The 25,851-nt window shown below is 70.6% G+C and overlaps 4 protein-coding genes across 4 annotated transcripts; 3 read left to right on the top strand and 1 right to left on the bottom strand.

The window, feature by feature from the left end:
* Positions 1-418: 418 nt before the first annotated feature.
* Positions 419-5,906, bottom strand: DCST2 (DC-STAMP domain containing 2). Its single transcript, XM_074852866.1, has 18 exons — positions 5,878-5,906; positions 5,430-5,788; positions 5,161-5,331; positions 4,927-5,028; positions 4,633-4,827; positions 4,463-4,528; positions 4,135-4,348; positions 3,891-4,048; positions 3,617-3,781; positions 2,859-3,026; positions 2,658-2,758; positions 2,431-2,561; positions 2,176-2,291; positions 1,981-2,074; positions 1,659-1,898; positions 1,463-1,558; positions 630-702; positions 419-511 (listed from the first exon to the last, which is right to left on the bottom strand). The coding sequence occupies exons 1-18, from the start codon at positions 5,904-5,906 to the stop codon at positions 419-421; spliced, it is 2,571 nt and encodes an 856-aa protein (XP_074708967.1).
* Positions 5,907-5,977: 71 nt separating this feature from the next.
* DCST1 (DC-STAMP domain containing 1) lies at positions 5,978-10,294 on the top strand. The gene is made up of 16 exons (XM_074852865.1): positions 5,978-6,044; positions 6,132-6,257; positions 6,335-6,409; positions 6,509-6,637; positions 6,719-6,858; positions 6,944-7,121; positions 7,275-7,418; positions 8,133-8,254; positions 8,333-8,490; positions 8,669-8,768; positions 8,862-8,957; positions 9,164-9,290; positions 9,391-9,507; positions 9,626-9,768; positions 9,843-9,956; positions 10,061-10,294. The coding sequence occupies exons 1-16, from the start codon at positions 5,978-5,980 to the stop codon at positions 10,292-10,294; spliced, it is 2,070 nt and encodes a 689-aa protein (XP_074708966.1).
* A 542-nt stretch (positions 10,295-10,836) lies between these two features.
* Positions 10,837-18,654, top strand: ADAM15 (ADAM metallopeptidase domain 15). The gene is made up of 25 exons (XM_074853305.1): positions 10,837-11,046; positions 11,826-11,929; positions 12,558-12,634; positions 12,989-13,067; positions 13,178-13,254; positions 13,330-13,513; positions 13,587-13,649; positions 13,732-13,800; positions 13,920-14,089; positions 14,168-14,252; positions 14,323-14,471; positions 14,552-14,729; positions 14,920-15,012; positions 15,121-15,316; positions 15,390-15,498; positions 15,576-15,726; positions 15,805-15,882; positions 15,959-16,070; positions 16,176-16,314; positions 16,718-16,771; positions 17,027-17,132; positions 17,564-17,632; positions 17,876-17,947; positions 18,114-18,235; positions 18,502-18,654. The coding sequence occupies exons 1-25, from the start codon at positions 10,962-10,964 to the stop codon at positions 18,542-18,544; spliced, it is 2,664 nt and encodes an 887-aa protein (XP_074709406.1). The 5' UTR covers positions 10,837-10,961; the 3' UTR covers positions 18,545-18,654.
* Positions 18,655-21,011: 2,357 nt separating this feature from the next.
* Positions 21,012-25,547, top strand: EFNA4 (ephrin A4). The gene is made up of 6 exons (XM_074853216.1): positions 21,012-21,139; positions 23,433-23,725; positions 24,261-24,329; positions 24,499-24,558; positions 24,643-24,908; positions 25,005-25,547. The coding sequence occupies exons 1-5, from the start codon at positions 21,027-21,029 to the stop codon at positions 24,729-24,731; spliced, it is 624 nt and encodes a 207-aa protein (XP_074709317.1). The 5' UTR covers positions 21,012-21,026; the 3' UTR covers positions 24,732-24,908; positions 25,005-25,547.
* The last annotated feature ends 304 nt before the right edge of the window (positions 25,548-25,851 follow it).

The following is a 25,851-nucleotide window of genomic DNA, read 5'->3' as shown; positions in this document are numbered from 1 at the left end:
TTTTTAAACGAAGGCTGCTTGGTAATAAACGGAGAAGCAGGGACCCCCCCGCACCCGTCTGTCTGTCTGCCCTGCGCCCCCTCCCCGGAGCAGCTCTGCTCAGGCCTGGGGGAGTGAGTGGGGCTGGGGGCACCGTGGGGACAGGGCCAGGGCTGGGGGTATCACGGGGATGGGGCTGGGGGCATCACGGGGATGGGGATGGGGTCACTGTAGGTTTGGGGTCACCACAGGGACATGGCTGGGGACACAATGGGGATGGAGAGGGGGGCACCATGGGGATGGGGATGGGGGCATGAGGGGCTGGGGGCACCACGGGGATGGGGCTGGGGGCACCGTGGGGACAGGGACAGGGCTGGGGGCACCGTGGGTTTGGGGTCACCACAGGGACATGGCTGGGGGTACTACAGGGCTGGGGGCACTACAGGGCTGGGGGCACCATGGGAATGAGGATGGGGGCATAAGGGGCTGGGGACACCATGGGGCTGGGGGCACTGTGGGGGCAGGGACTGGTCTGGGGGCACCACAGGGATGGGGCTGGGGGCACCACAGGAACATGGCTGGGGGTACCACAGGGATGGAGATGGGGGCATGAGAGGCTGGGGAAACCATGGGGATGGAGATGGGGGCACCATGGGGATGGGGGCACCACAGGGACACAGCTGGGGGTACCACAGGGATGGGGGCACCATGGGGATGGGGACACTGCAGGGACAGGGACAGGGGCTGGGGGCATGAGGGACTGGGGACATGAGGGGGCAGGGACTGGGCTGGAGGCACCATGGGGATGGAGATGGGGGCATGAGGGGATAGGGGCACCGCAGGGTGGGGGCACCATGGGGATGGGGACACCGTGGGGACAGGGACAGGGCTGGGGGTATCACGGGGATGGGGCTGGGGGCACCGTAGGTTTGGGGTCACCACAGGGACATGGCTGGGGACACAATGGGGATGGAGAGGGGGGCACCATGGGGATGGGGCTGGGGGCATGAGGGGCTGGGGGCACCACAGGAACCTGGCTGGGGGCACCATGGGGATGGAGATGGGGGCACCATGAGTCTGGGGGCACCACAGGGATGGGGATGGGGACATGAGGGGCTGGGGGCACTGTGGGGACAGGGACAGGGCTGGAGGCACCATGAAGATGGAGATGGGGGCACCCCGAGTCTGGGGGCACCACAGGGACATGGCTGGGGACACCACAAGGGTGAGGATGGGGGCATGAGGGGCTGGGGACACCACAGGGATGGGGCTGGGGGCACCACAAGGTCAGGACCACCATGAAGTGCCAGATGCCAACTCAGGACATGGGGACTGGTGCCTCGAGGACTGGGTGCTTTATTCACTAGCCCCTCCCCACCCACCCCGGCAGCTCCCAGCTTCCACCGCGCTGCTCGGGCTCCAGCCACGTCCCTGGAGACTGGCCCTGCGTCCTCGCCGCCGCGTGGCACCGTCCTGCCGTCACCGGGCCCTGCCCTTGCTGCTGGGCGGCTGCAGGACCATCACCTCCTCCAGCTCGCTGCCACTGCTCTCGGGCCGCTCCTGGTAGCTGAAGTCCAGGCTGGGGTGGGTGGAGGCGGGGGTGAGACTGGTGTTGGGGACCAGCACCCCCAGTGCCACAGGATGCCAGGGCCACCGCCACCGCCCTCACCAGCCCTCACCTGGAGAGCGAGCTGTCCTCGCTGTCCCCCCTGCTGCTGTCCCCATCGCTCTCCCCGCTCGCCTCCTCCTTCAGCCGGGCTCGCAGCCGGGTTACCAGCTCACGGGGCAGCCGCCGGCTGCCCCCCCGGCCCCCCGCCACCTCCTTGATGCGCTGCCGCAGCAGCCGCCCTCGCTCCTGGCCTCGCAGCACCCGCACAGCACCCAGCCACAGCCCCACCGTCTCCTCGTCGCTGGAGTCCCTGCGGGGACGAGGCAGGGGGATTGGGCTGCAGCCTGCCCCCCCCCAAGGCTCCGCTGGGCCCCCCTGCACCCCCTACTCACATCTCCTCATCCCCGCAGTCGGGGTAGCTCAGGGGGCCCATGCAGACGGAGCAGATGTTGCTCAGGGTTTGGTAGCACTCGCTGCAATACAGCCCTGGGGAAAAAGGGGCTGTGAGAGGGGGGGGAGATTTTGGCGGGGGTGTGGGGTGCAGGGGGGTCTTATGTCCCCAATCTAGCAGTGGGGGGGGGTCCTACCTTTGCAGTTGGGCGTGACGCACTTGATGAAGTCCGGCTGCTCTGCCATCCCGCAGGCCAGGCAGCGTTTCTGCTGGATGCCCAAGAGCCGAGCCAGCCGGGCAACAGCAGGCAGCCTGCAGGCAGGGAACTGATGCTCCATGGGGCAATGCCACTCCCCGGGGGGGTCAGCGGCAAGGGCATTGCCACTCCCCTTGCCGCGGACCCCCCGGGGAGTGGCATTGCCCTTTGGCAATGCCCAGCAAAGCTGCTTACCTGGAGGTGAGGAAGAGGAGCAGGTTGCCTTCGCTGGCGTCAGCCGTGTTCCGCATGGCAGCTTGGCGCAGGGCACGGACCAGCCCTGCCCGCCGTGCCAGGATGGTGCTGTGGAGGAAGGTCGTGCGCTCCTGGAACGGCGGGGATGGGGTGAGGGCAGGTGGTTGCCAAAGGAGGGTGTGGGTAGGTCTGGGGACTGGGGGGGGGCGCTCGGGGGGGCTTCTTACCTGCTCACGGGCCGGGTAGTAGGCGGCACACACCACCCGGCGCAGACGTGCCACGTGGCTGCCGAAGACGGCGATGAAGAGGCAGATGCCGTACAGGAGCCCTGGTGGGAAGAGGACGAGTCACACCGGGGTGACCCCCCCTTCCTGTACTCCTCCTCCCCCCCCAGTCTGGCATGCTGAGGGTGCTGCCCCCCCAGTTACCCATGTTGATGTAGGTGCCGTAGTCGGGCTCCACGGGCTGGAGGAGGCAGCGCGGGGAGAGCACCGAGATGTTGCCCTGCTGCAGCGCATCAAAGGCAGAGATCACGTCCCGGAAGATCTCGCTGGCGTAGCCCGTCCCGCTGACGCTGATGCCCAGCACCGCCGGCGCTGTGGGGAGAGCGGCTCAGTCCCGGGGAACGGGGATCGGGCCACCCACAGAATCCCAGAATCATCTCAGTTGGAAAAGCCCTTGAAGCTCCTCCAGCCCCACCATGAACCTCACCCTGACCGTTCCCAACTCCACCAGATCCCTCAGCGCTGGCTCAACCCGACTCTTCAACCCCTCCAGGGATGGGGACTCCCCCCCTGCCCTGGGCAGCCCATTCCAACGCCCAACAGCCCCTTCTGCAAAGAAATCCTTCCGAAGAGCCAGTCTGACCCTGCCCTGGCGCAGCTTGAGGCCATTCCCTCTTGTCCTGGTGCTGGGTCCTTGGCTCAAGAGACTCCTCCCCCCTCTCTGCACCCTCCTTTCAGGGAGTTGCAGAGGGCCAGGAGGTCTCCCCTCAGCCTCCTCTTCTCCACACTAAAACCCCCCAGGTCCCTCAGCCGCTCCCCATCAGACCTGTGCTCCAGACCCTGCACCAGCTCCGTTGCCCTTCTCTGGACACGCCCGAGTCATTCACCCGTCGCCCCAAATCCCCAGCTGTGGCTAGCAAAGCACCTAAGGGTGCTGCCCCGGCACGGTGGGTGGCGCTCACCCCTGGCGACGATCTCCCCCCGCAGCTGGTGCCGGACCAGGTCAAGTAGCCAGAAGAGGCTGTAGTCGGCCAGGATGATGCTGAACCCCAGCAGCACGTGGCGCAGGACCCCCACCAGCTGCAGCCCGTACCGGCGCCGCTCCTGCCGCGACAGCCACAGCGCGGCTGGACAGGCATGGCAGCACCGTGAGGCTGTGCCGTGCTGGGACCCCCCCAACCCCAGCTCCCCGCTGTGGGGTTCGCCTGGGGGCTGCCCCTGGGGCGTGGGGCTGACCTGGGGGGATGTAGCGGCCGCTCTCCCGGGCTGACAGGGGCAGCACGGTGGGTCTGCCCTGCTCTGCTCGCCGCAGGTCCAGCTCCACGAAGCGCCGCGTGATGTAAACGTTGTCGAAGGTGTCATCCTTCAGGTACCGGCGAAGGTACCGCAGTGCCCTGGGGACACAGAGGGGCTGCTGGGCACCGGCTCGCTGGGTGCCCGTCCTCACAGAGGGGGGAGAAGGGGACCCCAGCCCGCTCACTGGAAGTAAATGTAGAGGATGGCGCAGAAGGAGACGTGCGTGAAGAGCCCCAGGACCCGGCGCGTGGGCTCCAGGTGCTCGCTCACACTCTCCATGATGTCCAGGGCCACCTCCCCCAGGCTCTTGCTGGCACTGAGGTCGACGTTGAAGCGGTGCACGGCCGAGATATTGAACTCGAACTCCCGGCGGACACGATCCAGAGCATCCGTGAGGGCTGCGGGGGTGACAAGGGCTCACACGGTGCTGAGGGTTGGGGCGAGAGCCGGGAGGGGGCAGAGAGGGGGCAGAGAGGGACCCCTGAGCCCCCCCCCAGCACTGGGATACTCACGGGCTGTGATTTGCCTCCTGATGAAGTACTGGACGTACTGCGGGACGACGCAGAACATGAGGGCAACTGTGGGAGAAGGGATGTCTGTGCCAGGGCAGGGCCCCCGCGGCGGGCAGGGGTCCACCCTGCCACCCCCCACCCCGCTGCAGAGGGTCAGGGCCCCAACGCACCGCTGGCCAGACCACAGAGGGGCTGGAAGGCGACGATGATGTAGCAGAGGAAGAAGAGGAAGGGGATGGTGCGCTCGCAGTTGTCCTTGGCGTCGTTGAAGAGGCGCATGCAGCGCTGGTACGGCGTGCCCAGCTCCTTGTTGCACACCCTGGCCATGTTCGCCAGCCACAGCCAGACGTTGCGCAGGGCCCGGGCTGTGGGCGGGGAGCAGCCGTTGGGGGATGACAGTGGGGACAGGGACGGGCCAAAAGCAGGTTGGGGGCTGCTGGAGGCCCTCGGGGACCTCTGCTCACCGACATGGCTGACGGAGTCCATGATGGAGCGGAAGAACTTGCGGACGTGGTCACCCACCACTTTGGCTTTCTGGGAAATGTCCTTGATTTTGGTCAGCATGTCTGTGGAGAAAGGGGACCCCTGATCGTACCCCGAGGGGTGAGGGCAGGCCAGGGCGGGCCAGTGCTGCTGGTGTCCCCACCCCGGGAAGGGACCCTCCCACCCTCCCGCATCTCCCCGGCCCTTTCTCTCACTCAGCAGCGGCTCCTGGGCGCGTTGCAGCCGCTCGGCCGTCTGGTTGAGGGCGAGCTCTGCCCCGCACGACAGCGACTCGGCGGCCTGGGAGAAGTTGTGCAGGATGTTGGTGCAGGGACCCTGCACGGCCATGCCCAGCGCCAGCAGCAGCATCAGCATCTTCCCCTCCCCTGCAGGGACAGCACAGCCCTGGGGCTCAGCTGGGACCCAGCACCCCCCCAGCACCCCCCGCCCCAGCTCCTGGGAGCGGGACCAACCGCCTGCTTACTGGTGAAGATGTGGGGCAGCGCCAGCAGCACGCTGACCCGCACCTTGAAGGAGAAGGCCATGCCCAGCCCCAGCCCCGCGCCCAGGGTGATGGTGGTGACCAGGCAGTACCAAATATTGTGGCCCTGCGCCAGCAGCACCACAGCCCCATACACGCTGGCCAGTGCCATGCCCAGCAGGAAGCCACCAGCGCTGCGGGCCAATTCCTGCGCCTTGCTCGCCTCCTTCGGCCCAGGAGGAACCTGCTGAGGTTGCCTGTTCCCGGACTGTGGTGCTGGGCTCTTCTTCCGGCCCCTCAGCCATGAGACCAGCCCCATGCTGGGCTGAGCTCTCCCAGGCTCCCGGTGCTCTCCAAAGGCTCTGGGAACAGGGATACGATGGGCAGAACAGGCAGCTCACAACGCGCCAGGTCCTGGGGAGCATCTCACCGTTTCCAGGGAACATCTCACTGTTGTTGGGTCCCGTTGCCAGGGAGCATCTCACCGTTGTGGGGTCCCAGGGAGCATCTCACCATTGCCAGGACGAGGGCACAGAGCCATGGAGCCGGTGATGGCCCCTGCGCGAGAGTACTTGGCTGTGACAGAGGCACCCAGGAAGGAGAAGCCCCCCAACACGAGTAAGATCCCTCTCAGCCCGCTCCCCCGGCCGCGGCTGCCCGTGGGCAGTGGGTGAGGGCAGGGCTGACACCTCCCTCCGCACCCAGCCCTGAAGCGAGTGGTGGTCTCGCTGCTGCCCGCCCTGTGCAGCCGGTTCCTCTGGAGCCGGCCAGACCAGTACCGCAGCAGCAAGTTCTTCCTGGGCGCCGGCGTCGGGACCCTCCTTGGCCTCGGTGAGTGTGTCCCGGTGCTGGGCACGGCGAGGGGCCGGTGGCACTGGGAGCTCAGGGCACATTTGTGGGTGTTTCAGGGCTCTCCCAGCTCCTCATCGTCCCCATGAACATCATGGAGACGCGCAAGCTGCAGCTCTCCGGCGTGCTGACGGGTGAGGATGGGGCTGGGAGGGGACTGGGGTGATGGGGGCTGTTGTGGGCCCTGGGGGATTCTCTGCGGGACCGTGGGGACAGCTCTCTGCTCCCTGCAGGGCTGACTGCCTTGGGCTGGGCCACGTCCCCCCACTTTCGCTGTGCCAGCCTGCTCATGGGCCCCAAATTCCTGGGCAAGGAGGGTCGAGTCTACATTCTCTCCTTTGTCCTCGCTGCCATCTACAATGGTAGGGTCTTCCCCGTGTCCCCGTCCCCCTCGGCAGAGTCCTGGGGGCTGGTGGGGTCTGAGCCACCCCTGCCAACACCAGGGCCCGTGGCCAACGTCTGGCACAACCTGGAGGAGGTGACGCGCTCGCTGGGCTGCGTGGCGGAGCTGCAGGTCAACCACAGCCGCCAGCTCTGGCGGGTGACGATGGCCCCCATGCGCGGGGTGATGGAGGACATGGTGGTGAGGCAGGAGGGGTCCTGGGGGGGTGGGGGGGGGGACAGCGGGAACGGAGCTAAACCTCTGTGTGTCCTCCCAACCCTGGCAGCGGAGCGGGCAGACGCTGAACACGGAGATGCAGAACATCTCACGCGCCTTCATAGCGCTGAACGAGGAGGTGGCCAGCGAGGCGGGGTACGACCTGCGCCAGCAGCCGCAGCTGAACCCCCGCTCGGCCACCAGCACCCAGCAGCTGTACGAGAGGAAAACTAAACTGCGCTGCAACTGTGAGCGGGGCGGGCAGGAGGCTGGCAGCGCGCCGGGCAGGGGATGGGGCTGCTGCAGCCCCGCCACTGCTGGCCTTGCAGGGCACCCTGGATGGTGTCCAGGCCAGCGGGGCTGGGGGTGTCCGGGCAGCTGAGGGCTCCTGCTCCCCCCAGATGTGATCGAGTTGGGCATGAAGCGCTGCCGGGACTGGTTCAGCAAGAAGCACGACGTTTGCATGGCCCAAGTGCGCGTGCCCATCGTCAGCCACTTCGTCTGCCTGCCCATGAAGTTCACTTTCCTCTGCAACATCGTCCAGGGTGGGTGACATGTGGGACCCGCACCCCGTCCTCCCTCGGTGAGGTGGCTCCAGCTGTGCCGCCTGCAGCCCCCCGGGACAGCGGCCACAGTCTGTGCCAGGGCGATGCCGACGGGGTTGTGGCTCTGCCGGCATTGTCCCCGCTCTGCCCCCACTGTCCCTGCTCTGTCACTGTCCCCACCCTGTCCCCGCTCTGTCCCTGCTCTGTCCCTGCTCTGTCCCTGCTCTGTCTCCACTCTGTCCCCACTGTCCCCGCTCTGTCCCTGCTCTGTCCCCACTCTGTCCCCACTCTCCCCGCTCTGTCCCCATTCTGTCCCTACTCTGTCCCCGTTGTCCCCACTGTCCCCGCTCTGTCCCCACTCTGTCCCCACTGTCCCCACTCTGTCCCCGTTCTGTCCCCACTGTCCCCACTCTGTCCCTGCTCTGTCCCCACTGTCCCTGCGCTGTCCCCGCTCTGTCCCCACTCTGTCCCCACTCTGTCCCTACTCTGTCCCCACTCTGTCCCCACTCTGTCCCCACTGTCCCCGCTCTGTCCCCATTCTGTCCCCACTCTGTCCCCGCCCTGTCCCCACTCTGTCCCCGCTCTGTCCCCACTCTGTCCCCACTGTCCCCGCTCTGTCCCCACTCTGTCCCCACTCTGTCCCCGCTCTGTCCCTGCTCTGTCCCTGCTCTGTCCCCACTCTGTCCCCGCTCAGTCCCCGCTCTGTCCCCGCAGTCATGCGCAGCTGGTGCCAGGACAGGATCCCTGTGGATGGCAACTTCGGGCAGATGTACGACATGGTGAACCACTCCGTCAGCAACCTCAGCCAGGATTTCAGCTCCGAGGTCGTTTTACAGGTGGGTGCCCCATCCCCTCCGCCCAGGGCCCGGGGTGGGGGCTGGATCCTGCTCAGCCCCGCGGCCCCTCCGCTGCAGGAGGAGCACCGTGAGATGATGTCGGGCATCAACGTCTCGGCGGAGCAGCTGATGGAGGAGGTGACCTCGCACGTGCGGCAGCACGGTGCCCGCCTGAACCGGGTCGTCTCCTTCTTCCGCCTGCTGCTCTCCTACACCTTCCTCCTCGTCTTCATCTCGTGAGCTCTGGGGTGGGGAGGGTGGAGGGAGCACCCCCGTGCCAGCTGCAGGGCATGGAGGGGTGAGGGTCTCCTTTGGCAGCAGGTCGGGAGGGGGGGGAGCGCAAAGACAAGGGGGGGGTCCTGAGGGGCTGCAGCTGGCCCTTCACCCCCCCCAGACCACCCCCCCTCTTGCCAGGGCTTTCTCCTACACCAAGCGGTACTGCCAGGACATCTGCTTCGACAACCTCTACATCACCACCTACTTCCACCAAATCGATGCTCGCCGCAGAAAGCAGGTGAGGGGGGGAGAAGGGGCAGAGGGTGGCCCCCATCCCCGGTGGGGGGTTTCGGGGGGCTGCGCTGAGCTGCCCAGCTCCCCCCTCCCGCAGCACAAGCGGACGCTGCTGCCCCTGCACCCAGCAGAGCTCTCGGCCGTCATCTTCCCGTGTCGCCTGACCGTGCAGGCACCCGAGCTGCGGAACTTGGTGAGGGGCCGGCAGGGGGCTGGGGGGGCAGGGGGGGGCTTTTGGGTTGACCCAGCGCTGAGGGATCTGGTGGAGTTGGGAACGGTCAGGGTGAGGTTCATGGTGGGACTGGAGGAGCCTCAAGGGCTTTTCCAACCCAGATGAGTCTGGGGTTCTGTGACTGGGGGGGGTGGGGGGCAGGCTGTGGCAGACCCCATTCCCTGCAGGTGCTGGAGCTGCTGGAGTGCATCCCACCGCTGCTCCTCCTCCTCCTCTCCTGCGGCCTGGACCACGTGCTCTTCACCATGCTCAGCATCATCCAGCAGCACTCCTTCGTGCAGTACTCCTTCCACAGTGAGCCCCCGGCCCCCCCGCGCCCTGCAAGGCTCACCCCCTCCCCTCCGCCCACCTCTCCAGCCCCACAGCCCCCCCCATACATGCTCTCATCCTGCAGGCAGCCACCACTTGTCCGTGCAGGTGACAGGGACGTCCCTGATGGCTCGGCTCCTGAGAAGCACCGTTGGGGCCCTCAACACCTCCTCCGACACCCAGCTGGAGACGTCCAACTTCGGTGACACCCCCCAGCCTCCCCCGCCAAGCTCCATGGCCTGGCCACCCCTGCCTGCAAGAGGGGCTGGGGGGGCTATATCCTGGGAGGGGGGGGCTCAGCGCTGTCACTTTGTCCCCAGCCTGCCTGCCGCAGCCGCGGGGCATGAGGAGGCAGCAGTACGTGGGCAGCTGCCTGCCCCTGGCTGTGCTGGTGCTGTTCTGCCTGGCCCAGGCCTACACGTACCGCCTGCGCCGCGCCATCGCCGCCTTCTACTTCCCCAAGGTGAGCCTGGGGGGCAGTTTTTGGGGTGGCCTTGGTGCCTCCCAGGCCACCCTTCACGGTCTTCGCCAGCGCAGCGGGAGAAGAGCCGCGTGCTTTACCTCTACAACAAGCTGCTGCGGCAGCGGCAGAGCTTCGTCCGGCGGCAGCGGAAACGCATCGCCCGGCGTGAACGGCACCGCCCGGGATTGGTGAGCGGAGGGATGGGGACGCGGGGCTGGGGGGGGTCCGCTGTGCCCCTGCTCCCGCTCAGCCTGAGCGCCCCCCCACCGCCATGGCCCCGGTCCCTCCGCAGGGGATGTCGTTGCTGCAGCGTTGGCCGTGGCTGCGCCGCTGGATGCGCCGGAGCTGCACAGTGTGCGGGACCCCCGAGACCCCCCGGCATCGGGTTTGCCCCGCGGCGGCCTGCGGAGCCCCGTACTGCGGGTGGTGCTGGAGGGAGGCGGGGGGCACGTGCCTCGCCTGCACCCCCGGGGAGCACGGCCTCTCCCAGGACAGCAGCGAGGAGGATGCAGGGTACGCGGCCTGAGGGCACCCTGCAATAAAGGCTGCGACACCCCCCCCGTGAGCGGTGTGAAGTGGGGTCTGGGGGGGGGGGGCATCTGCGGGGGTGGGGGTCTCAGGGGTATGGAGAAAGGGGGTGTAAGGGTGACCAAAGTGGGGGAAATGGGAGGGTGGATGATGTGTGGGTTGGGGAAGGCGGGGTTTCACGGGGGGGGGGGGTGATGGGGGGGAGGTCTCTGCTGTGTGAGGTGATGAGGGTGGGGGTCTTACTGTACCGGGTGATGGAGGTGGGGGTCTCCGGAGCTCGGGATGGGGAGGGAGGGGGTCCCGCTCCGCAGCAGCAGTGAAGGGGTCTCCTCCGCAGCACCCCGGGCAGTGGCAGCCGGTCCCGGCGCAGACGGAGCCGCCGCTGCGCGGAGCCCCGGAGCCGCCCCCGGGGGCGCGGCCGCCCCGGCCCCCCCCGCGCCGGCCGGGCTGGGCGTCGCCGGCGGAGCGGCGGCGGGGCGGCGGGCGGAGCCGGGCGGGGGCCGGGCAGGAAGTTCCTCCTCCCGGGTCGGGCCGGGCCGGGCCCGGCGGCGGCGGCGGTGGCGGTGCCATGCGCGGCGGGGGCGCCGGCGGGGGCGGCCGCGGCGGGTCAGCTCGGGAGCCGCTTGCCCGGGGCCACCGGGCCCCGCTCGGGCTGCGGGAGGGCGATGGGGATGCGGGCGCTGCGGCTGCTCCTCCTCGCCGCGGGGCTGCTCCTCGCCACCGGCACCGGGGGCACCGGGAGCGGCGCAGGTGAGCGGGGACGGTGGGTGCCGGGGGGGGGGGGGGGGGCCGTCGGTCCGTGTCGCCCAGCCCGGGGGGGGTCCGCTCCTCGGCTCCTCCGGGGCATCGCGCGGGGACCGGCGGCAGCCGGGGAGGCGGTGGGGGTGTCCGTGCTTGGCGGCGGGGGTCGGGACGGGAGCGGGGGTCGCAGCCCCGCGGGATGCTCGGTGCCCCCCCCCGGGGGACCGCGGTTTGGTGCAGCCGCCGAGCCGTGGGGACCGGCGCTCCGGGGGCCGGTGGGGCCGTGGGGAGCGGGGTCTGCGGGGGACCCCCGTCCCTCCAGCATCCTCCGGACCCCAACAGGGCGGGGGTGCCCTGGAGAGCCGGGGGGGGGCCTGCGCGGGGGTGAGGGACTCTGGGCCAGCCGGGCCGGTCCTCCCAGCCCTGCCCCCAGTCCCCGAGCTGGTTGTACTGGGCAGCCGGGCCGGGGCTGACGCAAGGCCTGGCAGGGGACCCCGGGAAGCCCCTCCCGAGGCCCTGCGCTCCCCATCCCCCTGCCACCTCCCACCGCGGGGGTCACCTCCAAGTGTCCCCCAGGCTCCGCTGGGAGCCGGCGCCCTGGGTAGCGCGGCCGGGCGATGCTTGGGGCTTCGCCCCGGGGGCACCCCAGGAGCTGCTGGGGGGAGCGTGGGAGCCCCCCCGTTCCTGCTCCCCACCCCGAAGCCCCTGCCCTGGCCCTGGGGGGCCGTGCTGTGATGGGGGGCTGGGGGGGAGCGGGGTGTGCCGGAGCTGCTCTGGGCCCCGTGCAGGTGACAGCTGGCGCCAGCGCCGTGCAGAATTGGGACACTCCTGGTACGTGACCCCGCGGGTCCTGCGGGACAACCGGACCCTCAGCCTGGCAGAGGCGACCCAGGTGAGCCCCCGCCCGCGTCCTTGGGGTGCTCGTGCCACGTGGGGGCTGCCTGCAGCCCGCCACCTCCCCCTGCCCCCTTCCCAGTGCAGCAAACCCAGGTCCCCTGGCCCCAAGTCCCTGGGGGTCTGAGCACCCAAGGGCAGTGGGGAGGGTGCCCCCCAACGAATCCCCCTTCCCCACCTGATGCCGAGAGGGACCTTGGTGGGTCAGGGCACCCACCCCGCGCCCCGCGTTCCTCCCGGCTGGGGCGGAAGGGCCCAGCCCGCCCCGTAGCTGTTGGGAGTCTCTCCGGCGTTTCCGCCGCGCTGCACCGGGCAGGAAGCGCGGGGGGCGGTGGGGGGGCCCCGGCTCTGTCCCACTCCCCCCCACCACCCCCTTCCCCAGCACAATGAACCGGGGAGGGAGGGACGCTTCCTGCGGGGCGCGAGGGTGGGGGCCGGGGCGGGCAGGGGATCCCTTCCGCCCCCTCCCTCCAGGCACACGCCAGGGCCAGGCGGGTCCCCTGGCCCCCCGCCGACACCCCGCTGAGGTCACAGCGTTTCAGAGGGTGTGTGGGGATGGGAGGGGACCCGCAGCTTGGGGCGGGGGGGGGGTGGGGGGGTTCTTCTGTAACTGCTGCCTGTGGCAGGGGGGGTTCCCTGCCCGGCTGCGGGTCCTGCTGGAGCTGGAGGGGATGCGGCTGGTGCTGGAGCTGGAGCAAAACTGGTGAGTTGGTGGCTGGCTGGGGCAGAGCTGGGGTGGGAGTGGGATGGGGGTCCCAGGGGTCCCGTATCCATGAAGGGTGTGTGCAGGGTGGGGTTCCTGTGGGCTCCGTCTCCATCCATGGTGCACAAGGGGTGGGGATTTTGGGGACCCTCTCTCCTTCCATGGTGCACATGGAGCTGGGGTGTCCCTTGTTCCCCTTCTCCATCCGTGGTACGTGTGGGGTGGGGGTCCCAGGGACCCTGTCTCCATCCACAGCGCAGCCACAGCTGGTGGGGGAGGTACCAGAGTCCCCGTTTCCAGCGGTGGGGTGAGCTGGGGGGTCCCTGCTGTGGGGGTGACACATTCTTCTGGCAGGGAGCTGGTGCTGGGCGCCGGGGCGCTGCTCTACTACCTGCCCAATGGCACACAGGTGACGCAGGAGGCCAGCGAGCAGGTAGGATCTGGGCATGTCATGTCCCCAGTGGCGTCCCCAAGCCATCCCCATGACCCCTGGGGACCCCAGTATGGGGGTGGCTCCTGAGTCCCCCCCATTCTCTGCTGCAGGAGCACTGCTGCTACCGGGGGATGGTGCGGGGCTTCCCCGGCTCCTGGGCCAGCCTCTGCGCCTGCGCTGGACTCAGGTGAGCCCCCGGCCCCCTGCAGTCCCGGAGCCCGGCTCCCACCATGCTGCTGATGCCTCCTCTCCCCTTCCCCAGTGGCCACCTGAGGCTGTCGGAGACCAGGAGCTACGGGCTGGAGCCGGTGGCCAGCAGCCCCCCGGGGCGGCACATCGTGTACCAGCCGCGGGAGGTCCGGCTGGCGCCACGGGCCTGTGGGCAGGGCCCTCTGGACCCTCCCCAGGCGGCGGCAGAGGCGACAGACCCCCCCTGGCCACAGAGGGTAGGTCACCCGTGGGTCTTAGCCCCACTGGAGAGGGTCCCCTTGCCACCCCCTGACCCCCTCTCCTCCCCAGGGCAAGCGGGCGGTGGCGGAGCAGCGGTTCGTGGAGCTGGTGATGGTGGTGGACCATGCTGCGGTGAGTGCTGGGCATGCGTCCCCGGTGCAGGGGCTGCCCTGCTCCCCCCCAGCCCCCCTGACGCCCCTCCCTGCACCCCCAGTTCCAGAATTACCCCGACCTGCAACGTGTCCGCACCCGCACCCTGGAAATCGCCAACCAGGTGGACGTGGTGAGTTGCTGCCGTGACCTGCCAGGCACCGTCCATCCCAGCCCGGTGCTGGGCTCGGCTGTCCCCTCACTGCTGTGGTGCCAGGGGGGTCTCTGACCCCCACCCCGTCCCCCCCCCAGTTCTTCCAGCCACTGGGAGTGCGGGTGGCCTTGCTGGCGGTGGAGGTCTGGAGCGAGGGCGACCAGTTTGCGGTGGGCGGCAGCGCTGGGGCCGTGCTGGAGCGGTTCCTGCGCTGGCGCCGGGAGGAGCTGCTGCCCCGGCTGCCCCACGACAACGCCCAGCTCCTGACGTGAGTGGGGGACGGGGACGGGGACGGGGGGACAAGGGGCGCAGGCAGCCCTCCCCCACCCCTGCGCTGTCTCCCCAGGGGCGCCCACTTTGAAGACGTCTCGGTGGGGACGTCGGCTCAAGCCTCCATGTGTTCCCCCGCACGCTCCGGGGGGGTCAGCATGGTCAGTACCCCCGTCCTCGCCACTGTCCCCCTGCTTCCCTCCCGCCCTGACCCTCCCCGCTGTCCCGCAGGACCACTCGGTCAGCGTCCTCGTCGTCGCCTCCACGGTGGCCCATCAGCTGGGGCACAACCTGGGCATGCGGCACGACAGCGCCGGGCGCTTCTGTGACTGCAGCGACGTCCGGCAGGACCGCGGCTGCATCATGGCATCACCCACGGGGTGAGGGCAGCGGGCAGGGCCGCGGGGGGCTGGGGACGAGCCCCCTCCCCGCCTTTATCGACCCCTCTCCGGCTCCGCAGGCTGACGCCTGGCTTGAGCTTCAGCAACTGCAGCCGGCAGGACCTGGAGCGCAGCCTGCGGCGGGGACAGGGCTGGTGCCTCTCCAACGTCCCCGAGCCCCGGCGCCTGGCTGGGAGCCCCCGCTGCGGGAACCGCTTCCTGGAGCCGGGCGAGGGCTGCGATTGCGGCCTCAGCGTGGTACGGAGAGCGGGGGGGGCTCTGGGTGGGTTGGGGTTCCCCCCTGCAGCCACGCACCCCCCCTTCTCCTGAGGCTAGGGCTGCCCAGGGGCGCCGTGGCTCTGCTCAGGGACGCTGTGGCCCGGGCCGGCTGTGGAGCTGGCAGGGGGGTGCTGGTGCCACGCGCTCACCGTGACCCCCGTGCCGGCAGGAATGCACCGATCCCTGCTGCAACAGCAGCATCTGCCAGCTGGTGCCTGGGGCCGAGTGTGCCACGGGGGACGCCTGCTGCCAGGACTGCCGGGTATGTGGGGACAGGCAGGCAGCGGTGCTGGCACTCCAGCTGCTCCCTGGAGTGGGTTTCTTGGGGGTCCCTGTTCATCTGACTGTACCCCCCTTGCTCCCCCACCAGCTGCGTCGCGCCGGACACCCGTGCCGGGAGCCCCTGGGCGAGTGCGACCTGCCCGAGTTCTGCGACGGGGTCTCTCCGCGCTGCCCACCCGACACCTTCCTGCAGGACGGGCAGCCCTGCGCCGGCGGGCGGGCGCTCTGCTACGGCGGCGCCTGTGCCACCTACGAGGGGCAGTGCCAGCAGCTGCTGGGGGCAGGTACGGTGGGGCCAGGGCGGGGGTCAGGGGCTGGGTGGGGGTGCTGAGGCTTGCTGCCCCCCCCCCGCTGCAGGCGCCGGCCCCGTCTCCAGCTCCTGCATGGCCTCCCTGAACGCGAAAGGGGATGAACGTGGGCACTGCGGGCGGCTGCCCAACGGCTCCTACATCGCCTGTGCCCAGCGGTGAGTGCCAGCTCCAGCTCGCTGTCCCCCCACCCCTGCGCTGTGTCCCCCCACCCCTGACCCCTCTGTCTCTGCAGGGACGCTGGCTGCGGGATGTTGCAGTGCCAGCGCAGCAGCACCCGTGGGGACAGACCAGAAGGGTCCTGCCAGGGGACCCTCCTGCCCAGGGACGAGGATGTGAGCGATGCAGCCATGGTGCTGCCCGGCACCGCCTGTGGCCCCGGGAAGGTGAGTGCCAGGGCCGTGGGAAAGGGTCTGGGGAGCAGGGGGGTGCTTGCCCGGTGCTGACACCCCGTCCCCCCGCAGATGTGCCTCCAGCGCCGGTGCCAGGATGTTTCCACGCTGGGTGACCAGCAGTGCCGGAGCAAGTGCCACGGGCACGGGGTGAGTGCGGGACCGGGGGGTGGGTGCTGGAGGTGGGGGCCTGCCGGGGGCTGAGGCTCGGTGTCACCCCCCTCAGGTGTGCAACAATCACGGGCACTGCCACTGCGAGCGGGGCTGGGCCCCCCCGACCTGCGAGAGCCCCGGCGCGGGGGGCAGCCAGGACAGCGGCCCCGCCGCCCTGGAGCGAGGTGAGGGCCAGAGGCAGGCAGGCGCCGCGCAGAGAATGAGGCTTTGTGCGGCCGGAGCTGGTGTGGGGTGCAGCGAGGGGGGGGCTGACGTGCCAATCTCCGCAGGGGGGAGCGCCCTGCCCACCGCCCTGCTGCTGAGCGCGCTGCTGGGGCTGGCCCTGGCGCTGGGGCTCTGCTACGCCCGCCGTGCCGGGCTGCACAAGCACCTCTGCCAGCTCGGCAAGGGGACGTCCTGCCAGTACAGGTACCGGAGCCGGCGGGGACTCGGGGAGGGGTGGGGGGGACACACGTGGGTTGTCACGCGTGCCTCGTGCATGTGTGCGCCGTGGCAGGGAGCGGAGCTGCATGTGGGCGCGCACACGCGTGTGGTGGGGCAGCGGGGCGCGGGCACGTGCGCGTGCACACGCGTGTCCCACGGCGGCTGAGCGAGCGCTGTGCATGCGTGTGCCCCCGGTGAGTCCGTGTGCGTGTGCATCCCCCCCCGCCCCTCCCCGGCGCAGGTAGCAGACCCTGTCATGCATCGTCACTCCATGTCACCGCGGTTCTTCCCTCCGTGTCACCGCAAGTTCCTCCCCCCCCACGGCTGCCTGCCCGTCCCCCCCCCAACCCCAGCCCCGGGCTGAGCCCCCCCACTCTTCTCCCCACAGCGCTGAGACCCGGGTGCGATTCCTGGGTCCAGAAGCCCCAGACGGCTGGAGCGGGTAACGTCACTGCCGGAGCCTGGGCGTGGGGCTGTCCCTGAGCCATCCTGCTTCGCAAGGCCTCCGGTGCTGCGATCTTCCCCTGGCAGTGCCCGGGGGGTGTGGGGCAGCCCCGGGGTGCAGGGTGTCGCATCTTCCGGTGCTGAGGGGTTCGTTTCTCTTGGGCTTCTGCTGGTGTCGGTGTCTCTTGGTTGCCGTGTGGGCTCCTCCGACCACCCGGAGCGAGCGGGGCCTGATCCTGCCTCTTCCCTGCAGGATCTCGCAGCCGGAGCCCCGGTCAGGCAGCCAGGGCCCCCCTGAACGCCCCCGGCCCCCGCAGTGGCGTCAGGCCACGGAGCTGCAGGTCATGCACAGCAGCAAGGTGAGAGCCGGGGGGGGATGGAGGGGGGCCGCTGGTGAGGGTGATGCTGTCGCCGTGGTAACAGGCTGTGGTTGCCGTGGGTACCAGGGTTCGGGCTGGTTGTTGCCGAGGAGGCATCCCCGGGTACCAGCTCTGAGCATCCCTCCGCGCCGGGGCCGCGTGGTTCGACTCCGCGGCACCCCGGGACAGGAGCAGCCTGGCACGGCCCCGACACTGCTGCTCCGGTCGGTGCCCTGTGCTGGGCTCGGTGCCCGGCCAGGGGCTGCGGTGGCCACTCAAGCCGGGGCTTGGTGACACGGGGCTGAGCCCCACTGTGGCATGGCGGGGGGGGAGTGTCTCTGCTTCGCGGCGGGAGGGGGGTCTCCGCATGCTGCACGGCTTGCCCCGCTCGGGGGCTGCATGGCGCCTGCCCCCTCTCCCTCTCTCCGCAGCCGGCTGCCCTCGGCTCGGCCCGGCCCGATCCGCCCTCCCGGCCTCTCCCGCCGGACCCTCCTCCCAAGGTAACGCCCGGGCCGGGGTGGGGGTCCCGGCCAGCACCCCCGCGGCCACCGCTGCATGCCTGGCTGCGCACCAGCTCTCGGGGACCTCCGTGCCACGGCTCCCGGTGCCCCCCGCACGGGAGAGCCCTGGCCGCCCCCCAGAAAATCCCTCCTGCCTGGCGGGAGGCTCATCCCCGCACCCACTGCTCCCCGAGCTGTCTCGCTGTCCCCCGCTGTCTCACTGTCCCTGCTCTCTCTGCCCAGGCCCCCCCCTCGGACAGGCCGCCCCCCCCCACACGCCCGCTGCCCGCGGACCCCGTGGCGCCAGGCACTCAGGTAACGGCAGCACGGCGGCGGCACCAGCAGCGTGTGGGGCAGGACGGCGTGTGCCTGGGCCGGGGGGGGCCCTCCCTGGGGTAAGGGAGGTGGTTTGCCCCCCCCCCAAGCCCAGCAGGGGGGGGCTTGGCCCGTGGGGAGCTTTGACACCCCCATTCCCCTGCAGCCCCCAGGTCCGGCCAAGCCTCCCCCGCCTCAGCGGCCGCTGCCCTTGGACCCCCCGGGGCCTTCGCACCCCCACAGCGAGACACCCCCTGGTCACCCCTACGTCACGGTGATTCCCTCCAGGTGAGGGGGGGCGGGGGGGGCTGAAAGGGGCCAGAGCAGGGTGCCCAGGTTGGGGGGGTCTACATGCCACCAGAGTGGGGTGCTGGGGGGGGGGCAGAGCAGGAGGCCAGGCTGGGGGGACGGCAGGGGACCGGAGTGGGGGGAGTTGGGGGGGTGGGGGGGGGGAGCTGGGAGGAAGGGGGGGGACCAGAGCAGGGGCCGGGGGCTGCAGGGGAGGCTGCGGGGAGCCCGAGCAGGGGTCCCATCGCCCCCCCTCTCTCCCCCAGGCCGGCCCCCCCGCCGCCCGCCGCCGCCCAGCGGGAGGCCTGAGCCGCGGGCCGGGACCGCCGCAGCGCTGGAGCCGCGGGGAAAGGCCTCAGCGCGGGGCCTCGCCGCCCGCTTGTCCCCCGCCGACGCCAATAAAGGGGCTGTGAGCTGCCTCCCGCTGCCTCCGCCGCACCGGGGGACCCGGGGCGGGGGGGGGACAGGGACGGGACAGGCAGCCCCGCCCCCCGCCGAACTACAACTCCCGGCAGCCCCCGCGGCCGGCACAGGAAGTTCCCCCCGCGCCGGAAGTGGCTCCGCCCGCCGGCGCCCCCTGGCGGCCAAGGGAGCGGGGGGGGCGGGGCCCCGCGGAGCCACGTGGGCGCGGGAACCGCCCGGCGGCGGGGGGACACGGAAGGGGGGGGGGGGGGACACACGTGTGTGTGTGTGTGTGGGGACACGTATGTGTGTGTGTGGGGACACGTGTGTGGGGACAAACATGTGCAGGGGGTGTGTGTGCAGGGACATGCATGTGCATGGACACACGTGTGTGCGGGGACATTGGGGACACACGCATGTGCACGGGGGTGCGGGAACGTGTGTGCACGGGGGGTGTGTGTGTGCGGGGACATGCATGTGCACGGACACGTGTGTGTGGGGACGTGTGTGGGGACACATGTGTGCACAGGTGTGTGCGGGGACATGTGTGTGTGCAGGGAAACGTGTGCGGGGACACGTGTGCATGGAGGTGTGGGGGGGGACACGTATGTGTGTGCATGGACACGTGTGTGTGGGGACAGGTGTGTGTGTGCGTGGACACGTATGTGGGGGGACACGTGTGTGTGCAGGGACATGTGTGCGTGCATGGACGTGTGTGTGTGCAGGGACGTGTGTGTGCAGGGACACAAGTGTGTGCACAGACACGTATGTGTGCACGAGAACACATGTGTGTAGGGATATGTGTGTGTGGGGACACAAGTGTGTGCACAGACACTGTGTGCGGGGACACACACATGTGCATGTGTGTTTGCAGGGACACACGTGTGCGTGGGGACACATGTGCGTGGACAAGTGTGTGGGGACATGTGCGCACGGACACGTGTGTGCAAGGACACATGCATGTGCACAGACACGTGTTTGTGTGGGGAGACATGCGTGTGCACTGACGTGTGTGTGCAGGGACGTGTGTGTGCAGGAGCTGCCCTGTGTGCACAGGGGCAGGTGTGTGCGGGCACATGCATGTGCACATATATATGCATGTGCAGGAGCCACCCCCTGTGTGTGGACACGTGTGTGTGCATAGACATGTGTGTGTGCATACACATGTGTGTGCAGGAGCTGTGCTGTGTGCAGGGACCCCCCCAGTGGGCACATACACATGTGTGTGCAGGGCCACATGTGTGCAGGAGCCATGCTGTGTGCAGGGACACGTGTGTGTGCAGGGATGCACGTATGTGCAGGGACACGTGTGTGCAGGAGCCATGTGTCTGCCATGTACACATGTGTGTGTGCAGGAACCGCCCTGTCTGCGCAGGGACATGCGTGTGCAGGGACATGAGTGTGCAGGAGCTGCCCGGTGGGTGCACACGTGTGTGCAGGGATACACATACCTGTGGGGACACACGTATGTGCATGGACACACGCGTGCAGGAGCCACCCCATGTGCACAGACACATGCATGTGCACGGACACACGTATGTCCACGGACACATGTGTGGGGGACACACGTATGTGCATGGACACGCGTGTGCAGGAGCCGCCCTGTGTGCACAGAGACACGCGTGTGCAGGGACACATGTATGTGGGAGCACATGTATGTGGGAGCACATGTATGTGGGGGCACACGTATGTGCACGGGCACACATATGTGCAGGGGCGCACGTATGTGCACGGACACATGTATGACCACAGGCACATGTATGTGCATGGACACGCGTGTGCAGGAGCCGCTGCGTGTGCAGGGACACATGTATGTGGGGGCACATGTATGTGCACGGACACATGTATGACCACAGACACACGTATGTGGGGCGACACACGTATGTGCACGGGCGCACGTATGTGCACGGACACATGTATGTCCACAGACACACGTATGTGCACGGACACGCGTGTGCAGGAGCCGCTCCGTGTGCACCGACCGGCACCACCTCCCCCGCCCGGTCCCGCCGCTCCTGCCGGTGCCGGTGCCGGTGCCGGTGCCCGGCCGAGGGAGGGGCGGGCGCGGGGCCCCCCCGGTGCCGGGGCCGGGTCCGCGGGCGGGGCCGGGGCCGGTCGATGTCCGCGGGACCGGGGGCGCCGGGAGGCCGCCGGGTCGATCCCGGGGGTGCCGGTGCCGGTGGGCGCGGGGGGGTGGCCGGGGCCGGGGGTGGCGGGGCCGCCCCCCAAGGGTTAATGGCACTCGGGGAAGTTGCCGGGCGGCGGCCGCGGCGCGGATTGGCCCGAAGTTGGCGGGGCGGGCCGGTTCGTGCCGAGCCCCGCCGGGCCGGGCCGCCCCCGCCCCCCGCCGGCCCCGCCGCCCCCCGCCGCCGCCGCCGCCGGCGGAGCCATGCGCCCCGCGCCGCTGCTCGGGCTCCTGCTCTGGGCTCCGCTGCTCTGGGCGCCGCCGCCGCCGGTGCGCGGCTTCCGCCACGGCATCCACTGGAACGGCAGCAACCCCAGGTAGCGCCGCCGCCCCCGCCGGCCCCGCCGCTCTTTGTGCGTCCCGGGCCCCGCCGAGCCCCGGGCCCGCGCCGCCGGGAGGGTCGGGGCGGAGGGCGGTGGGCTCCCGGGAGGGGCGGAGCTGCTGGGCACCGAGCCACCGGGCAGCGCTGGCAGCACCGAGCCCCGGGTGGTAGCCAGCAGGTGAGTGTCCCCCGGTGCTACCGAGCCACCGGGCACCCCTGGGCGTTACCGAGCCTGTGAGTACCCCCGGCGGTGCTGAGCGACACCGGGCGTCCCCGCCGGTCCCGAGCACCAGGGTGGTCCCGAGCCGGTGAGGACCCCCAGGTGGCACCAAGCCCCTGGGTGGCACCGAGCCCGGTGAGTAGCCCCGGTGGTACCGAGCCACCGGGCATCCCCAGGCGGTCCCGAGCCGCTGAGTACGCCCGGGTGGTGCTGAGCCCCGGGCATCCCCCGTGGCACCGAGCCAGCGGGCACTGCCGGTGGCACCGAGCCCTGGGGTGGCAGCAAGCCGGTGGGCAGCCCCGGTGGCACCGAGCCCCGGGTGGCACTGAGCCCTGGGTGGCACCGAGCCCCTGGTGGCACCGAGCCCCCGGTGGGCAGCCCCGGTGGTGCCACGTCCCCGGTGGCACCGACCTGCCCCGAGCGCAGGTGCCCTCGACAGTACCGAGCTTTTGGGCATCCTCAGGTGGCACCGAGCCCGGGCACAGCTCGTTGGGCAGCTCTGGGCCACTTGTGGCCGGTGGGCACCGAGCCGGGGGTCACCTTGGGTGGCATCAAGCCGGTGGGTGGCACTGCCAGGCCTGCGGGTCCCCGTGGCCCATGTCCCCGCTGGTGGGGGCCACGAGGCGACGGGCCCAGCCGCTGCCGGGCCAGGGGTGCTGCCCGCAGGCTCTGCCGCCCCGTCGGGGGGCCCCGGGCTGGCCCCAGCCCCCCCCCGGCCTCCCGCCTCCATTTTAGGCATTTCCCAGCTCAGGGCTGCTGGGGGGGGGGGGGGGTTTGCAGGGGGGTGCTGGGCCGGGGGGCTCGTGGCCTGGGCCCGCAGGTGGGCACAGGCTGGGCAGGGCTGGGGGCACCGATGCTGCCTTGTCCCCCCCCGCCCAGGAGTGGGTGGGAGACGCGGGACCCCCCCACCCATGGGTGTCCTGGGAATGGGGGGGGGCTGCGTGTCCCTCCGAGGGGTCAGGGCAGGTCCCCCCCGGCAGCCCTCGGCCCTGCCTGGGCTCGTCCCGGCCAGCGTCGCCCGGCAGGATGCTCTGAGTCAGCGGGCAGCCTGCGCCCGGTCCTGTCCTCCAAGAGCCCCCGGCCTCGGGGGGGGGGGTGGGGGGGGGTCCCGAGCCCCCCCCCCCCCGGCCTGACAGCGCTGCCGGTCCCGGTGATTAACGCACCGGCCTCCGCCACAGCTGCCAGGACTGTGCCCGGTGTAACCACCGCCCGCACCGGGGCAGGAGGAGGGGGCTGGAATCGGCCGGGGGGGGTCTCCCCGGCAGCCCCCCCCCCTCCCCACGGGATGGGGTGACCCTGCCAGCGCAGGCAGCCCCAGCCCTGCCGGGACGTGCCCAGGCCGCGGCAGGATGCGGCCGGTGGGGCGACGCGGGTGCAGGTAACGGGGGGGGGGGTGGTGACGGAGGGGGGGGGCAGAGGGGCTCCTGCTCTGTCGCTGTCCCCAGGGCGGGCAGGACCAAGCGTGTGCACATGTGTGTGTGCACATGCGTGTGTGTGCACAAGTGTGCACGCGTGTGTGTGCCTGCAGAGGTGTCTGCTCCACCCCGGCCTGGCCGCACGCGCGGTTCGCCCAGGCGTGAGCTCATGCGCCGCTGCCTGCCCGCGCAGGTACCCGGCCTGGGCCCCCTCCCCTGCCTGCCCGGCCACCAGACCCCCCCTCACAACCCCGTACCCCCTTGCCCTGGCCAGCTGCCCCCCCCCCCCCCGCCAGCAGCGTTGCCGGTGCAAGCGGCCTCACGCGGGGGTGGCCCCCCTGGCCCCCCGCCGTGGTGTCAGCGCCGATCAGCGCCGGGGGCGATGAGGCGGGTGCCTGGGGCGAGGGGCTTTGTGCCCCGGCTGGCGTGGCTGGGGTCCCCCCCGCCGGCCACAGCGGCCGAGCCCATTCAGCTCCAGCGGCCTGCGGCTAATCCAAGCTGATGCCTGGTTGTGTGGGGCGGGCGGGTGGCCGGGAGCTCTTTTGGCAAAAGCCCGGCTACCTGCTTTGCCAAGGCCGGGGTGGGGAGGGGGGCAGCGGGGCATCCCTTTGGGGGGCACAGCGGGATGCTCCCCGGCTCGCCCTGCCCGGCAGGTTCCTGCAGGACGACTACACCATCCAGGTGGCCATCAATGACTACCTGGACATCTACTGCCCGCACTACGAGGGGGCCGTGCCCGCCGGCCGGGCAGAGACCTTCACGCTCTTCATGGTGGACCGGGAGGGCTACCGTGGCTGCTACGAGACCCCCGGCGCCTTCAAACGCTGGGAGTGCAACCGGCCCCACGCGCCCTTCGGGCCCGTCCGCTTCTCCGAGAAGATCCAACGCTTCACCCCTTTCCCGCTCGGTTTCCAGTTCGAGCCGGGGGAGACCTACTACTACATCTGTGAGTGAATTCGGGGCGCGGGGGGCGGCCGCAGGGGGGGGGGGGTGCTGCCGGGGTCGGGTCCCACCGGCGTTCAGGTGGGAACCGGGTTTGGGGCACGTAGGGGGGTCGGGGTGCACCCAGGATCTGGGGGTTGGGGTGCTCGGGAGGGGCCGGCTGCGCCGGGGCTCTGGGTGCAGCCGGAGTTGGGGAGTCCGGGTGCCCTCGGGGCGGGGGGGTGTGTGGGATGCAGCCAGGGTTGGGGTGCGGGGGGTGCAGGAAGGGGGGGTGCGGCTGCACCCGTGGATTCTGGATGCAACAGGGTTTAGCGTATGTGGGGGAGGGTCGGGGTGCGCGGGGGGTCTCTGGAGGCCGCGGGGTGGGGGCGAGGGGGGGGGGGTGACGCCCCCAAAATCCGCCGGGAGGGGGCGCCCCAGGCCCGGCTCTGGCCTGGCCTGGCCCGGCCGTCGGGGGGGTCCTGGGCCGGGCGGGGAGGTGGGGGGGAGCCGTGCGGGGGGTGGGGGGGGACACCCGCTGATGTGTCCCCTCTGCCCAGCTGTCCCCAGCCCCGAGAGCACCGGGCGCTGCCTGAAGCTGCGCGTCTCCGTCTGCTGCAGAGGCACCAGTGAGTCTGGCTGGGGGGCGGGGGGGGATGACTGCACCCCAAAAGTCTGGGGTTCCCCTTCCCCTGCCTCTGGGGCAGCCTGGACCCCGCTGGGGGCTACCGGGGCCTCGGGGGTGACACCGGGTGCCCCAGGGCAGCCGCTCACTGACACCGTCGGGGTTTGTTTCAGCACCGGAGCCAGTAACGGAGGTTCCCAATTCGCAGCCCCGTGGGCGCGGGGGGCCGGAGGGTGAGTACAGGGTGGGCAGAGGGGCTGGGGGCTGACGGGGGGGGGGGCTGTGGCTCACCCTGATCTCTGCTCCTGCCCTGGCAGACGCGGTGCCCGCCCGGGGCGTCGTGGCCCCGCTGCAGCCCCGCGCCCCGTGCCTGGCGCTCGCGCTCCTGGCCCTGCTCTGGATCTGACCCCCGGCGCTGCCCATGGCGGGGAGACGGGCTCCTCTGCCCCACCGCCCGCTTCCAGACTCTTCCTCAACCACCATCCTCCCCCTCCCCGCCAAGCCCGTGGGGCAGCCCTGGGTCACGACTCACCCGCCGGACCTCCACAGAGCCGAGCCGGGGCCAGGAGCTCTGGCCTGGAAGGTGAGGGGGGACAGCGGGGGGCTCCGGGGTGGTGGGGGGGGACTGGTCCCCCCGGCCGCACCGCAGCACCCCCTGACAGGGCTCTCTCCCTCCCAGGGACCTCGCTTCCCCGGGCCAGCATTGCTGCCCACCGGCCCCGCCGGCCGCCCTGCCCAGCGCTGGGCTCCTCGGCGGACGCCTGCTCTGCCCCAGGGCCGTCGCCTCATCTCGTGCCTTCCCCCATGGACCCCCCCCAGCCCCAGGGGGATGGGGACCCCCTCCCCAGGCCCTGGAGTGGGGCAGCAGGCGCCCAGCCCCGCTGTTGCCTTGTCCTCCGGCGAGGACACACCGATCTGTCTTCTGGGAAGACGCCCTCCTCCTCCTGCCGTCACCGGCCCCTACGGTTTGGTTTTAACCCCTGGTAGTGACTGAGCCGAGCAATACAGTGTTTGCAAGATCGCAGCCCCCCCTCCGGCCTCGCGTCGCCCGCGGTCCCCTCCTGCCCGAGCCCACGGTCCCCGTCCCCCAGGGGTGCAGGGACACAGGCCGGGGAGGGGGGAGCTGCTCCCCGGGAGGTGCTTGTGCGTCTCATCGCAACCTTTAAGGCCGGGGGTTTAATTGCAGCGATTTGATATTGAGATGTCAGCTCATGTCACGGGGAGAGCTTTAATTACAGACGAGCTGCCTGCAATTAGCGCCTGGCAGCGGGACCCAGCGACGGCCGCTGGCGCCTGGGATGGGATGGGGGCAAAGGGGTGGTGGGGTTGGGGGGGGGTCGCTCGCCCGGAGCCCCCGGCCCCGGTCCCGCTTGCTGCCCTTGCCTGGGCTTGGGCTGCCCACGCGGCACTAGTCGTCCGTCCATCTGTCCGTCCCCCCTTCGGATGCACCGCGAAGCGGGGGGCTGCGGGGGGGGCACGGTTGGGATGTCACCCTTTGCTGACAGGACACCCGGGTGTCTGCGGGG

This window comes from Strix uralensis, chromosome 32, assembly GCF_047716275.1.
Source record: "Strix uralensis isolate ZFMK-TIS-50842 chromosome 32, bStrUra1, whole genome shotgun sequence".
Lineage (NCBI taxonomy): Eukaryota > Metazoa > Chordata > Aves > Strigiformes > Strigidae > Strix > Strix uralensis.
This window is presented reverse-complemented; position numbering and strand designations above follow the sequence as displayed.

Excerpts from the sequence above, each read along its gene's own strand:
- ADAM15 (XM_074853305.1), top strand. The coding sequence starts at position 10,962 with ATGGGGATGCGGGCGCTGCGGCTGCTCCTCCTCGCCGCGGGGCTGCTC. Across the intron at positions 14,253-14,322 it reads GCTCCGGGGGGGTCAGCATG|GACCACTCGGTCAGCGTCCT; the intron begins GTCAGTACCCCC and ends GCTGTCCCGCAG. Across the intron at positions 16,772-17,026 it reads GCCCCAGACGGCTGGAGCGG|GATCTCGCAGCCGGAGCCCC; the intron begins GTAACGTCACTG and ends TCTTCCCTGCAG.
- EFNA4 (XM_074853216.1), top strand. The coding sequence starts at position 21,027 with ATGCGCCCCGCGCCGCTGCTCGGGCTCCTGCTCTGGGCTCCGCTGCTC. Across the intron at positions 23,726-24,260 it reads GGAGACCTACTACTACATCT|CTGTCCCCAGCCCCGAGAGC; the intron begins GTGAGTGAATTC and ends CCCTCTGCCCAG. Across the intron at positions 24,559-24,642 it reads TGGGCGCGGGGGGCCGGAGG|ACGCGGTGCCCGCCCGGGGC; the intron begins GTGAGTACAGGG and ends CTGCCCTGGCAG.
- DCST1 (XM_074852865.1), top strand. The coding sequence starts at position 5,978 with ATGGCCCCTGCGCGAGAGTACTTGGCTGTGACAGAGGCACCCAGGAAG. Across the intron at positions 7,122-7,274 it reads AACTAAACTGCGCTGCAACT|ATGTGATCGAGTTGGGCATG; the intron begins GTGAGCGGGGCG and ends TGCTCCCCCCAG. Across the intron at positions 9,508-9,625 it reads GCTGGAGACGTCCAACTTCG|CCTGCCTGCCGCAGCCGCGG; the intron begins GTGACACCCCCC and ends CTTTGTCCCCAG.
- DCST2 (XM_074852866.1), bottom strand. The coding sequence starts at position 5,906 with ATGCTCCCTGGCAACGGGACCCAACAACA. Across the intron at positions 4,049-4,134 it reads ATCCTCTACATTTACTTCCA|GGCACTGCGGTACCTTCGCC; the intron begins GTGAGCGGGCTG and ends CTGTGTCCCCAG. Across the intron at positions 3,027-3,616 it reads GGGGGAGATCGTCGCCAGGG|CGCCGGCGGTGCTGGGCATC; the intron begins GTGAGCGCCACC and ends CTCTCCCCACAG.